At 39.6% G+C, this 14,706-nt stretch overlaps 1 protein-coding gene across 2 annotated transcripts in view; it reads right to left on the minus strand.

The window, feature by feature from the left end:
* Window positions 1-212: 212 nt before the first annotated feature.
* The window catches only part of TTC29 (tetratricopeptide repeat domain 29), a 272,924-nt gene continuing 258,430 nt past the window's right edge, over window positions 213-14,706 (minus strand). For both annotated transcript variants that reach the window (XM_065904587.1, XM_065904586.1), the window contains 2 exons: window positions 1,257-1,326; window positions 213-722 (listed from right to left, as the gene is read on the minus strand). In XM_065904587.1, coding sequence (XP_065760659.1) covers window positions 698-722; window positions 1,257-1,326 — 95 coding nt within the window. In that variant the 3' untranslated portion in view covers window positions 213-697. The remainder of the gene's footprint in view (window positions 723-1,256; window positions 1,327-14,706) is intronic.

Consider the following 14,706-nt stretch of genomic DNA (forward strand, 5'->3'; position numbering starts at 1 on the left):
TCTTTTTAAACAGAGTGAGGTAAGATGGTGTATTTGTAAAGAAAATGCATAAGTAAACACTTTACACCATGGTGACAGAATCATTTTTGTCTTTAATAGTTTTTATTGTTAATACAATAAAACATACTATACACAATGTATAGTCATGTATGTGGAAAAATTTTAACCAATTATGTATAAAAAGTAAAATTATTCTTACTTTCCCAGGTAAAGCAAACTGTTTGAGCAGTACTTATCAATATGGTAGTCTCCATTGCTTACAATCCTTTTATGTATATTAAAAAGACTCTCTGGAATTTTAATAAATCTTTACCCACCTTTATTCAGCATAGATTTCCTTAAGCTTAAAATGATTTCTCATTAGACACAACCAACTTTCAATTCTGGAGTGGCACTATTTCTCATATAATAATGGATAAGAGGAAAATTTTACAGTTTAGCTTATGGATAATTGTTAGTATTCCTAAGCATTTGAGGTAAATTTATTTTTCAAGAATTTAAATGTTTTAGGCTAAATTTGTACTAAACTGTAATACAAATTCCAATGAAAACACAGTCATAGTTTTGTTATAACCCTATCTTTATTACAACTCTATCTGTATTATTTGTAACATACTCCTGTAACAGGTATTGAAGACTGAGGTGGTATGATAGATTTCTTCTTCCTTTGTTGCTGAATCAAAAGCTGGTTTAAGTGTCATTTTTTTTGATTACCTGAAAATCTGAAATAAATTATGAAATTTTATATTGGGCTGGAAAGTTAAAGACACACACACACACTTGTCACATCACAATTGACCTTGAACAACATGAATTTGAACTTTGGGAGTCCACTTATATACAGACTTTTTCAACAGTAGATACTGCAGTACTACAAAATTGGTGGCTGGTTGAATCTGCAGATGCAGAGCTGAGGACATGGAGGAAACAAGTATGTGAAAGGTGACTATAGGTTATATGGATACTTTCCACTGTGTGGAGGAGGGTTAGCACCCCTGACCTCCATGTTGTTCAAGGATTGACTGCATTTTGTATTCTGTAATTTTTAGACAAAGCTGAAAAGATTAAAAGTACTTAACCTTATGTAAAGTACATTTGTGATTTTTTTAAAAAATGGTGTTTCAGTATTATCTATGACTTATCAAGTGTTAGATGAAGTTACTTTTTCTGTGTGTTTGGAGAATTACATTGTATTAATATTTAGTATCTTGTATAATGTGGATACTTAACAGAAAGTTTAACTTGATTTATCATACCCACTGGATTCCTCTTCCGAAAACTCTGAGGTGTGATATAAACTTTCCACTGTGGATCTTCTAAACTCTCCTAAAAAAAAAAAAGATGTATACGTTTAATGTTTTATCTCAAATTCAGTTTACAGTTCTTTTGTGTTTGAACCTGAAAATCCCTTTTCAGGGGTATCTGGTGTCTCAGATAGTAAAGAAACTGCCTGCAATGCAGGAGACCCAGGTTTGATCTCTGGGCTACGAAGATCTCCTGGAGAAGAGAATGGCAACCCACTCCAGTATTCTTGCTAGGAGAACCCCTTGGACAGAGGAGCTTGGCGGGCTATAATCCATGGGGTTGCAAAGAACTGGACACAACTGAGGGATTAACACAATACAACAACAACTCTTACCCTTATCAACTGTGTGTAATGTAATGTTATACAAACACAGCTGTTATGTATCACTTGTGTTACCAGGGCAGATAATATTGGTCAAAGATGGCCACAATGTTATCTCCCACTCTGCAAGTTCCTTAGAAGTACTACCTTGCCATTCTCCCTTCAAGAGGCAGAATCCAATTTCCTTCCTGCTGAAATTGAGCGAGGCTAAGGACTCTTTTGTAATCAATAGCATGTGGAGGAAATGACTGAATGACTTCTGAAACTAATCAGAAAAAGCTACGCTGCTTCCATTCGATTCTCTTAGGATGCTTGCTTTGGAGGAAGCCAGTTGCCATATAAGAAATCCTACCACCCTGAGACTGCCGTCCTGCAAGGCCATGTATAGATGCTCCAGCTGACAGTCCCAGATGACCTTCTAGCCATCCCACCAAAGTTCCAGTCGGTTAGTAAATCCACCCATCTGTCAGTTGAGTATCATCATCACTAGGTAACAACTGATGTCCAGCCAAGCCACATTGGAACTCCTAACCCACAGAATTCTTCTGATATATGAAACAGCAACTGGAATAGCCACTGTTTGGGGATCAGATGACTCAAACAAAAAACTGAGAAGGACAATTAATTTAGAGACCAATATAAAGCATCCAAATAAATAAGATTTAGGAAACTTAGACAGGAATAGATATGCTAATTTGTTACTTAACCTTCTTATCTGCCCTTCTACTTTTGACTTGAATGCACTGGGATGTATCTAATAAGATGCTCTTTATCCTTGCTGATGACAGGTGTCCATGTCCCCCTTCATGTCCTGCATTCTACTTTTCATAAGGTTTGGTACATTTCATATTTGGTCCCTATCTCTCAGTTACCACAACTCCTGAAATATTTCCACTGTGTTCTCACTTTATTTTCTGAGATTTCTTTTCCCTTCTGGCTCTGGCAGAAACCTGGCTGTCCTCTGAGGACACGGCCAGCCCAGAAACCCTTTTACTTTTTCTTTTCCTTGGTCCTCTCACTATCGGGCCTGGAGATGGGCGGGTGTCCTCCTCCCTCTTCTTCTCTTTCAGGGCAGGTGCCTTCCCTTCTTCTTGTCCTGAAACTCACATTGTCAGTTACAGACTCAACTATTATGATCTCCCCGCAAGAGCATTGTTCTCAGTTCATTGCATCATTGGCTTATTGTCACTTTCTGACTGCTTTCTTAATTTAGCAATTTAAATGTTCACGTAGAAGATTCTTTCACCCTGGATCTCCATTCCTTGAGCTCTGTTCTTTTAGATTGTGTCTTTACCTTACTGCAGCCACCAGTCCCCATGCTCTTTCTCAGACTTTGTCACTACCAGTAACTGTAAGCCCCCCTCAGTTTCCTGCGTTCAACTAGCTGACTACCAGCTTTTATCCTTTCTAGGTCACTCCCTCTATTACCCCACCACCAGCAATTCTTCAACCCTACTGGGATTTCCAGTTCTACCATCTTTTCATTGTTCCTCTCTGTTTTGATTTCCTCTTTCCCTTCTTTGTACCATTTAAATTCCATGGTCATTCACCCTCTTGCATATATGCTGACTTCCTTACTCTTTTCTCACTTTGTTGTACTCACTTGACAAGTCACTTCAGTCGTGTCCCACTCTATGCGACCCCATAGACAGCACCAGGCTATAACCCTAGGTAAATCCAACACTCTGCCTATTTCTGTCCTGAAGCATAAGGCTCAGTGGGAAAAACATACAAGTGGGCCTCACTTTAAATTCATGGTCACAGACATTAGGGGGAACTCTTAACGGCTTCCCAGGTAGTATAGAGGTAAAGAATCTGCCTACCAATACAGGAGACACATGATATGCAGGCTCAATCCCTGGATTGGGAAGATCCCCTGGAATAGAAAATGGCAACTCACTCCAGTATCTTGCTTGGAGAATTCCATGGACAAAGGAGCCTGGTAGGCTGCAGTCCATAGGGTCTCAAAGAGCTGGACAAGACAGCCTGCACGCATGTCATTAGTATGTTCAGGCCATCCTATTCAACATTCCTAAGTCCATTCATTCTTCCACTTTCCTAGATGACTTACTCTTTTTTTTCCCATTTTCCAAAACCTACAACTCTCCATATGCCTCACAATTCTTATCTGATGGTTTATTTTCCATTTTCATAGAGGAAATGAAACATAGTAGGAAAAAGCTTCTCCAAGCTCTGTGTCAAGAGTTATTCTCTTAATTCTGTTCTGTATATTTCATGTCCCCATGCTTCTATCTAAGGCCCACCCCTCTACTTCTTTACTAGATCTCATCCTCTCTTGAATACACAAGACATGGCTCCAGCAATTCCTTCTGTCTTTCACTTAGCAGTTTTTTTTTGCACTCTACTAAATCTTCCCCATTAGCATATACATATTTGGTTGAAGACACATGAATAAGTTCTCATCAATGAGTGTGGATGGAATGATACATACTGCTTCTGGGTCTGAGCATTAGGCAGTGCGCATTCATTTCTCCTTAAATTTTCTATTTCCTCAATCTATAACATGGAAAACTATGATTTGCTTTCGACCATGCAGATGATAATGACATCCAAGTCAGTGGTTCTCAACTGGATGATTTTTCTTGACAGAGAAGATTGGGAAACATCTGCAGATATTTTTGTTTTTAAAACTGGTAGGTGGAAGTACAATTGGCATCTAGTGGGTAGAGACCAAGGATGCTGCTAAAAACCTTACAATGCTCATGACAGTCATACCATTCTCCCCAACAAAAAAATTATTTGGCTCAAAATTTTAATAGTGCAATATTGAGAAACCCTGCCCTGGAGGCCGGTGGAGCAATAAGACAGAAGATCATGACCTTCTGAATGCCTGTGGGACTACCTTGTAAATGTAGACAGCTCACTTCAGGATTAGGGAAGAAACAAACTTCCATATACTTACGCTACTGTACCTTTGGGACTCTTTGTAATAGAAGCTTAGCCTTTACTTTAACTAATATATTCCATCACTCTTTGAAGTAAAGAACTACCTTGGGCTTCTCAGTTGAATATTTTCAATGCATCACAATATAGAGAACCATCCAGACATCCTAATGCCTGTTTTATACTATCTGATGTCTTTAATTCAGCATTCCCTTTGGTTTGGCAGGGTGTAATAATATTTCTTAAACTGGAGAAATTGTTCCTGGACTTTCCAACTTTGAAATTATACCTGGCTGGCCTCAAATAATTGTTTAACATTCATTTCCCAGCTGCTGAGCCAAGGTGATTTTTATTGTGAAATATTTCCAAGTAGATTCTCTGAGAAGAATAACTGTATCTACAGCTTTTCTTTTACTCAACTTGGGTCACAATTTCTGGTTTAAATAAAAGACATTCACACTCGCTGTGTAGCTGATCTTCAGTCATTCAGGCATGTCCGACCCTTTCTGACCTTGGGACTGCAGCACACCAGGCTTCCCGGCCCTTCACCATCTCTTGGAGCTTTGCTCAAACTCATGTCCATTGAGTTGGTGATGCCGTCCAACCATCTTGTCCCCTGTCATCTCCTTTCCTCCCTGCCTCCAGTCTTTCACAGTTTCAGGGTCTTTGCTAATAAGTCAGCTCTTTGCATCAGGTGGCCAAGTATTGGAGCTTCAGCTTAAGCATCAGTCCTTCCAATGAATATTCAGGATTGATTTCCTAGAGGATTGACTGGCTTGATCTCCCTGTAGTCTAACGGACTTTCAAGAGTCTTCTCCAACACCACAATTCAAAAGTATCAACTCTTCAGTGCTCAGCCTTCTTTATGATCCAACTCTCACATCCACACATGACTACTGGAAAAACCATAGCTTTGACTATACAGACCTTTGCTGGCAAAGCAATGTCTCTGTTTATGGTTGGTTACACTGTCTAGGTTAGTCATAACTTTTCTTCCAAGCAGCAAGCATCTTTTGATTTTATGGCTGCAGTCACCATCTGCAGAGATTTTGGAGCCCAAGAAAATAAGTCTGTCACTATTTCCATTGCTTCCCTATCTATTTGCCATGAAGTGATGGCATCAGATGCCATGATTATCATTTTTTGAATGCTGAGTTTCAAGCCAGCTTTTTCACTCTCCTTTTTCACTTTCATCAAGAGGCTCTTTAGTTCCTCTTCACTTTTTGCCATTAGGATGGTGTCATCTCCATATCTGAGGTTACTGATATTTCTCCAGGCAGTCTTGAGTCCAGCTTGTGCTTCATCCAGCCCAGTATTTCTCATGATGTACTCTGCATATAAGTTTACCAAGCAGGGTGACAGTGTACAGCCTTGATGTACTCCTTTCCCAATTTGAAACCAGTCTGTTGTTCCATGACCAGTTCTAACTGTTGCCTCTTGACCTGCATACAGGTTTCTCAGGAGGCAGGTCAAGTGGTCTGGTATTCCCATCTCTTTAAGAATTTTCTACAGAGTCTAAGGCTTAGCATAGTCCACGAAGTAGAAGTAGATGTTCTTCTGGAATTCTCTTGTTTTTTCTATGGCCCAACAGATGTTGGCAATTTGATCTCTGGTTCCTCTGCATTTTCTAAACCCAGCTTGACCATCTGGAAGTTCTTGGTTCAAATACTGTTGAAGCCTAGCTTGGAAAATTTTGAGCATTACTTTGCTAGCATGTGAGATGAGTGCATTTGTGTGGTAGTTTGAACATTCTTTGGCATTGCCTTTCTCTGAGATTGGAATGAAAACTGACCTTTTCCAGTCCTGTGGCCACTGCTGAGTTTTCCCAATTTGCTGGCATATTGAGTGTAGCACTTTCACAGCATCATCTTTTAGGATTTGAAATAGCTCAACTGGAATTCCATCACCTCCACTAGCTTCGTTTGTAGTGACACTTCCTAAGGCCCATTTGACTTTGCACTCCAGGATGTTTGGCTCTAGGTGAGTGATCACACCATCGTGGTTATCTGGGTCATTAAGGTCTTTTTTGTATAGTTCTTCTGTGTATTCTCGCCATCTCTTTTTAATATCCTCTGCTTCTGTTAGGTCCATACCATTTCTGTCCTTTATTGTTCCCATCTTTGCATGGAATGTCCCCTTGGTATCTCATATTTTTGAAGAGATCTCTAGTCTTTCCCATTCTGTTGTTTTCCTCTAGGCTTTTTTTTTTTTTTTTAAACCCTCTGCTTGCTATTCTTTGGAACTCTGCATTCAGATAGATATATCTTTCCTTTTCTCCTTTGCCTTTTGCTTCTTTTCTTTTCTCAGCTATTTGTAAGGCCTCCTCAGACAATCACTTTGCCTTTTTGAATTTCTTTTTCTTGGGATGGTTTTGATCAAGGCCTCCTGTACAATGAACCTCCATCCATAGTTCTTCAGGCACTCTATCAGATCTAATCTCTTGAATCTATTTGTCACTTCCACTGAATAATCATAAGGGATTTAATTAGGCCTGAATGGCCTAATGGTTTTCCCTACTTTCTTCAATTTAAGGAGTTCATGATCTGAGCCATGGTCAGTTCCTGGTCTTGTTTTTGTTGACTGTATAAAGCTTCTCCATCTTCGGCTGCAAAGAATATAACCAATCTGATGGCCAACACTGCATTCCACGTAGATTCTTTACCATCTGAACCAAAGACTCTCAAAGCATAGATTCCCATAAGTGGGCAAGAAAAGGATCTGATTTCACCAGCTTTTAGCCTAACCTTGTACCAAAGAGCAATAGAATAAGTCAACGATGCCGAACTGCGATAAACCTACAATCCCATTCCTTTACACGAAGACAATGGCATATAATTTTCATATAATACAGTATTATACACAAATGAGATTTTTAAAATGCTTTCTGTAAGTGAGTATAAATTGAAATGGAAAAGATGTTCCCTGGCAGTTCTGTGGCTGAAAAGGTGAATGAAATTTTATCATTTTGTCATGCAAAACATCTTTAGTGGCCTTACTAGAAAAGGGTAAATAATAACTCATACGTAAAGGTTGTGTCAGAGTTTATAGACTAGACCCCTGGTAATGGATTCAACCTTTCCACAACAAATCAAAAGTATCGTTGTGTGCTCACATGAATACACAGCAGTCATTACCTTAAATTTAAAACTCACCATAAGCAGCAAACACATCGAGCAGGGTGTGAAGGCTGTATTGTATCAGTGTGGCCTGCAGAGAATTTCTTCATAAGGGTTTTGCCTTGTTGAAATATGTGTTGCAGTTCAAAGCTAAAGGGATTACTTCTGAATAGTCATCATAGAGGTTGATTACGTTCGTATATTATATTTAGCTGGACCCTGCAGGCTATTCCTCCATTAGGTCTGCTGGTCCTGCTATTGTCAAAAAGTTGATCACCTCATGTTAAAAGACTGTGCTTTCTGTCGACCTTATCAAAATGTCTCAAAGGGTATTGTTAAAAAATAAAATTCAGATTGTGTTTTATGAAAATGATTACGAATAAATACCATGTATGAAAACTGCTCCTATCTTCTGGGCGATTGTAGCATTATGACATTGTTAATGAGGAGCTTATATTTTACTTTTTCATTGCAGTACAATTTACTTAAAGCCATAGATTCAATTTTAGTAGAAATAGCTCTTTTTCATGCTGAGAGTAGAGTGTCTCAGAAACTGACTTCCAAAAAATGGAGAAGTCACTACCTTTGCCCCATGTATTCAGATCATATAGAATTAACACCATGGGAGTAAGCCCAGTATATCAGCATTAACACAGTAGTACATCTACAATGGCCTATTACAATGTGGTTTTAAAAGGTAACTGTACTGAGAACAGAGTATACGCACTGAAATTTGTCATTCACACTTGATAATCAGAAAATCATTTTTAAATAAACAAATTAAAATTTAACTGCTTATCCTCTCGACAGCATATTCAGTTAATCACAACAGTAGAAAAATGTTAAAGAAGAGAGTTGAATATATATATATATATATATATACTTATAATCCTGAGTCCAATTGCCAATATAGGGCATATTTTAATAAACTTGACTTTTAACCTATGTCATTAGGAATGAGCTACAGATTAAGTAACAAAATGAAATAAAATCTTTGACAAAGATATTGACAGGGACGGTTTTATTATTTAAAATAACCTATATAAAATGTTCACTAGAATCATGTTACAAAAGCTTTCCTTTGGGAACCAAGATGACTTTGGAGCTATCTCAGCTGAACGGCTCATCTCTGAATGATTATTCCCAGGAGTGGTGATGGGTTGGCACAGACTCGCATGCCCTTTTGGGCATGGTCCTCCTTGTAACTGACGGTGTGTAAAACGGCGGGTCAGAGGCACAGCCTGTGAGCCTGGAGCGCGGCCAGACACACATTACGGCCTCATTAGCACTGTTCTCTTGTCAACTGAGCTCTTCAGCAAGTCGAAGCTTCCTAATATTCCTTGTGCTCACTCGCCTTTAGCCACTTCACTTAATACTCACAATGGAGGAGGAGTGGGTATCAGTCAGGAGGAAGCAGACAGCACATTCAACTGGGATTCTGAAGAGACATTATTGAAGGGGCCATTAAGAGACAAGGGCAATAAATGCTGAAGAGGGCGTGGAGAAAAGGGAACCCTCTCACACTGGTGGTGGGAATGCAAACTGATACAACCACTATAGAGAACAGTGTGGAGATTCCTTAAAAAACTGGAAATGAAACTACCATGCAACTCAGAAATTCCACTTCTGGGCATACACATCCAGGAAATCGGAATTGAAAAAAACACAGGTACCCCAGCGTCCACTGCAGCACTGTTTACAATGGATAGGACATGGAAGCCACCTAGATGGCCCTCGGCAGATGAATGGATAAGGAAGTCGTGGTGCACAGACACAGGGAATATTACTCAGTTGCAAAAAGAAATGTATTTGAGTCAATTCTGATGAGGTGGATGAACCTAGAACCTAATACACAGAGTTCTGCAGTAAGTCAGAATGAGAAAGACAAATATCATATACTAACACACACATACGGAATCTAGAAAGGTGGTACCGGTGAGCCTACGTGAAGGGCAGCAAAGGAGACACAGAGAACAGACTTCTGGACTCAGCGGGAGGAGAGGGTGGGATGCTTTGAGAGAATAGCATTGAAACATACACATCACCACATGGAAAATATCCAGTGGAAGTTGGTTTATGACACAGGGCACCCTAAGCCAGCACTCTGTGACAGCTTGGAGGGATGGGGTGGAGGGAAGTGGGAGGGGAGCTCAGGAGCGAGGGGACGTATGTCTGCCTATGGCCGATTCATGTTGATATATGGCAAAAACAATCACAACACTGTAATTATTCTCCCATTAAAACAAGTTTTTAAAAAAGAGAGAGATAAGAGCAGAACTTGAACAACGTGGGATGCTGAGGCACTCAGTAACTGGCAGTGGAAGGATGCCATGCCATTATCTTCCCCAGGCCAAGAGTAAAGGGGAAGAGGAGGGTGTTATTGGACTCAGGAGTGAGGGATGAAAGTCTAGAACAGGGCTTACCCAACCAAGCCTAGAAGCAGCAGCTGTGGTGTCACAGATGTCGGAACTGAGCTGAAGTCAGGGGTAAGTGAATAACTCCTGACCTTTCTACCACCTAACCTCTGCTCCCCGACTGATGACTCCTTAGATAAATCCAAACTAGGAAGATAGAAGGCAACGAGATTGTGAGATGCAGTCTGAAGTCAGTCTCCTGGGATACAGAGCAAAGTGTGAGAATGGATTTTGTGTGCGTGTGAGAAAGAAATTGCATTCAGTAATCACGAGGTGCAAGTGCCAGCAGTTGGCCATGTGAAGCATGGTTTAAGTGCCAACATACCTGATGGTACTATATGATCTGATGCTTCTTTTTCTCTTGATTTTCTTTCCCTTTTCTCTTTTTTCACCCCCACCCCCGTTTTTGGTAATACTGGTTTGTCATTCATGGAGCTTCTCATTTTATAGCCTATAACAATTCTGTAAACAAAAGCCTGAGATTGCAGTTAGTCCCACTTTACCAAACAAACAAAACAAAAACAACAATGAAAACCAACCAAACAATACCCACCCTTGGCCAAAACAAAACCATCAGCATTTTATTGGTAATACTTTCCTACTTTTTGTTAACAAACAAGGTGATCTCTTCCATTGGTGTTTTGAGGCAGAAATCATGATGCGGTTATTCTATCCTGATGAGTATAAAGGTCAAGATATAACAAATTTTAAAGCAGGACACATCTTTTAAGTTTGGGTAGATTTGGTAGATGCTCTTAAACTGACCTGTAGTCTTTTATATTACAAGCTTTCAGTTCAGCTCAGTTCAGTCGCTCAGTCGTGTCTGACTCTTTGCGACCCCATGGATTGCAGCACGCCAGGCCTCCCTGTCCATCACTAACTCCCAGAATTTACTCAAACTCGTGTCCATTGACTCAGTGATGCCATCTAGCCATCTCATCCTCTGTCGTCCCCTTCTCCTCCTGCCTTCAATCTTTCCCAGCATCAGGGTCTTTTCAAATGGGTCAGTTCTTCACATCAGGTGGCCAAAGTATTGGAGTGTCAGCTTCAACATCAGTCTTTCCAATGAATATTCAGGACTGATTTCCTTTAGGATGAACTGGTTGAATTGCCTTGCAGTCCAAGGGACTCTCAAGAATCTTCTCCAAAACCACAGGTCAAAAGCATCAAGTCTTCAGCGCTCAGCTTTCTTTATAGTCCAACTCTCACAACCATACATAACCACTGGAAAAACCATAGCCTTGACTAGATGGACCTTTGCTGGCAAAGTAATGTCTCTGCTTTTTAATATGCTATCTAGGTTGGTCATAGCTTTTCTTCCAAGGAGCAAGTGTCTTTTAATTTCATGGCTGCAGTTACCATTGTGGTGATTTTGGAGCCCAAAAAAATACAGTCTGTCACTGTTTCTCATCTATTTGCCATGAAGTGATGGGACCAGATGCCAAGATCTTAGTTTTCTGAACGTTGAGCTTTAAGCCAACATTTCACTCTCCTCTTTCACTTTCATCAAGAAGCTCCTTAGTTTCTCTTCAATTTCTGCCATAAAGGTGGTGTCATCTGCATATCTGAGGTTATTGATATTTCTCCTGGCAATGTTGATTCCAGCTTGTACTTCTTCCAGCCCAGCATTTCTCATGATGTACTCTGCATATAAATTAAATAGGCAGGGTGACAGTATACAGCCTTGATGTACCCCTTTCCTGATTTGGAACCAGACCATTGCTCTATGTACAGTTCTAACTGTTGCCTCCTGACCTGCATACAGATTTTTCAAGAGGCAGATCAGGTGGTCTGGTATTCTTAACTCTTTAAGAATTTTCCACAGTTTGTGGTAATCCACACAGTCAAAGGCTTTGTCATAGTCAATAAAGCAGAAATAGATGTTTTTCTAGAACTCTCTTGCTTTTTCGATAATCCAATGGATGTCGCCCATTTGATCTCTGGTTCCTTTGCCTTTTCTAAAACCAGCTTGAACACCTGGAAGTTCACAGTTCACATATTGTTGAGCCCTGGCTTGGAGAATTTTGAGCATCACTTTACTAGCTTGTGAGATGAGTGCAATTGTGCAGTAGTTTGAACATTCTTTGGCACTGCCTTTCTTAGGGATTGGAATGAAAACTGACCTTTTCCAGTCCTGTGGCCACTGCTGAGTTTTCCCAATTTGCTGAGATATTGAGTGCAGCACTTTCACAGCATCATCTTTTAGGATTTGAAATAGCTCAACTGGAATTTCATCACTTCCACTAGCTTTGTTCATAGTGATGCTTTCTAAGACCCACTTGACTTCACACTCCAGGATGTCTGACTCTAGGTGAGTGATCATACCATCATGATTATCTGGGTCGTGAAGATCATTTTTGTATAGTTCTTCTGTATATTCTTGCCACCTCTTCTTAATATCTTCTGCTTCTGTTAGGTCCATACTATTTCTGACCTTTATTGTTCTCATCTTTGTGTGAAATGTTCCCTTGGTATCTCTAATTTTCTTGAAGAGATCTCTAGTCTTTCCCATTCTATTGTTTTCCTCTATTTCTTTGCTTTTTTCACAAAGGAAGGCTTTTTTATCTCTCCTTGCTATTCTTTGGAACTCTGCATTCAAATAGGTGTATCTTTCCTTTTCTAAAAAAATCATATCCTAATTATTGTCAGATATATATTTCATTGACGAGTAGATGATGAAAAATGCCATGTTAGTTTCTGCGGCACAGCAAAGTAATTCAGTGTACACACATAATACATAGATGTATATTCTTTTTCATATTCTATTTCATGCATGCTAAATTGCTTCAGTTGTGTCCAACTCTTTGTGACCCCATTGACTGTAGCCTGCCAGGCTCCTCTGTCCACGGGATTCTCCAAGCAAGAATACTGGAATGGGTTGCCATGCCTGCCTCCATGGGCTCTTCCCAAACCAGGAATAGAACCTGCATCTCCTGCATTGGCAGGTAGGTTCTTTACCACTAACACCAAATGGCAAGGCCATATTCACCCTCACTCCAGTGATTTCAAAAGAAGGAAGGTGAGTAACAGGAGAGCCTCTTAGGTAGCTATATTGTGTAAGGCTCAGAGAAGAGGATTTATTTGACCTTGTAAAGAATTGCTGTGGAAAGCCTGTCAAGTTCCTAATTGTTGTTTGCCTATTTTCTTGTCTACTAGAGATGGTTTCTAAAGTAGTGGTTTAAAAAATCTGCAACATTCCCCAGGGATCTCCCTGAAGACCACTAACAGGACAACGGCTTGGGCAATGCCGAACTTAAGCCAGGGTTTCCATCGGGTGTGTGGCTGCCTTTATTTCATTATACTTTGACTCAACCCCTAATGGATTCAGCTTCACAAAGTCAGAAAAAGAGAGAAAGAAAAGCAATTTATTCATGTTTTCACTGGAACTCGCTGCAGACACGAAATTTCTCTAAAAATGCAAATCATTTGGTGCAACACAAGAGAAACTCGGTAACTAAAGCTCTTAGAGGAAAGCCCTTTCCCAGAGCTAATGTTCTTCCGCCCAGTGATTGAATAAATCGATCCATTTATTACAACATCTTCACTTAAGTTTTTTTTTTAATCCCTAGATGAATGTGTCTAAGGGTACTAGAGGACTTTTCTTTATCACTAAGAAAATTGACTACACTTGTTAATTTGACTTTTAATCTTAGATATAGCAAAGCAAATACCATAAACAAGTGTACAAGAAATCAATATAGATCTGTTCAATATCAGATTGATCAAAAAAGGATTTAGTAAGATTGTAAGATGTAAAATGCCAATGTACAAACAAAGCCCTTACTTATGTAATATGGCTTTAGACGAGCTCTGGATCTGAGAGAAACTATTTCTGAAAACAGAAATGGTGTGCTTTTGTTGCATTAGAGAAAAATCCCCAGAAGGCCTACCTATCCAAGGTATTTAATGTGAATATTTGTTTTTAAACGATTTCTTGTCTTTTGTCCAGCCAATCTTGTTAATTCACAGAGCACCCTATCGCAGGTTTTTTTATGTTACATAAAGCCAAAATTACACTTAACAAGTGTAAGGTTGGTCATAAAAAATAGATAAAACAACATTCTTAAAAGCTCAGATATCACAAGGAAACGTTGTCAGCCATTCTTTTCAGAGAAGGTGAGGACAATGAGAAATAAAAAGTATACACAAAGACTTCTGAAATGCTGCTTAGACCACCTCTGGGTCTAAAACCATAGGTGTTTTGTAGAACCCAAATAGCAATCCAATTGCTCAGTGAACACTTTTGATTAAGCATATTTTAAATTCCCCTTGTATAAAAACGAGTGAGAAGAAGATGAATGTTACTTGACTGTTCAAATGACACAAATTTTGAACAGGGCTTTTCCAAAAGTGGGTAGAGCTTATGTTGAACACACACTGTGTCTGTCTACTGGTAATCCCTTTTCAGTTGTCATTCATTCAACAGATATTCACTGAGTACCACCTGAGTGAAAAATACACATTTGAGAGTGACATGCTGGGGTCCAGTTAGTAGTAGTGTTCAGGTTAGATGGATTCAGGAGTCCATGGCCGGGGAGAGGGTTGTAGTGGAGGACTCAATCTATAATCACAGCACGATTCTCTGCACCAGTGCCTGGTCTTCAGAGGAGAAATGAGAGTTTTATGTACAATTTGTTAAAGCAAT

The sequence above is a fragment of the Muntiacus reevesi genome, chromosome 13 (genome assembly GCF_963930625.1).
Source record: "Muntiacus reevesi chromosome 13, mMunRee1.1, whole genome shotgun sequence".
NCBI classification, from domain to species: domain Eukaryota; kingdom Metazoa; phylum Chordata; class Mammalia; order Artiodactyla; family Cervidae; genus Muntiacus; species Muntiacus reevesi.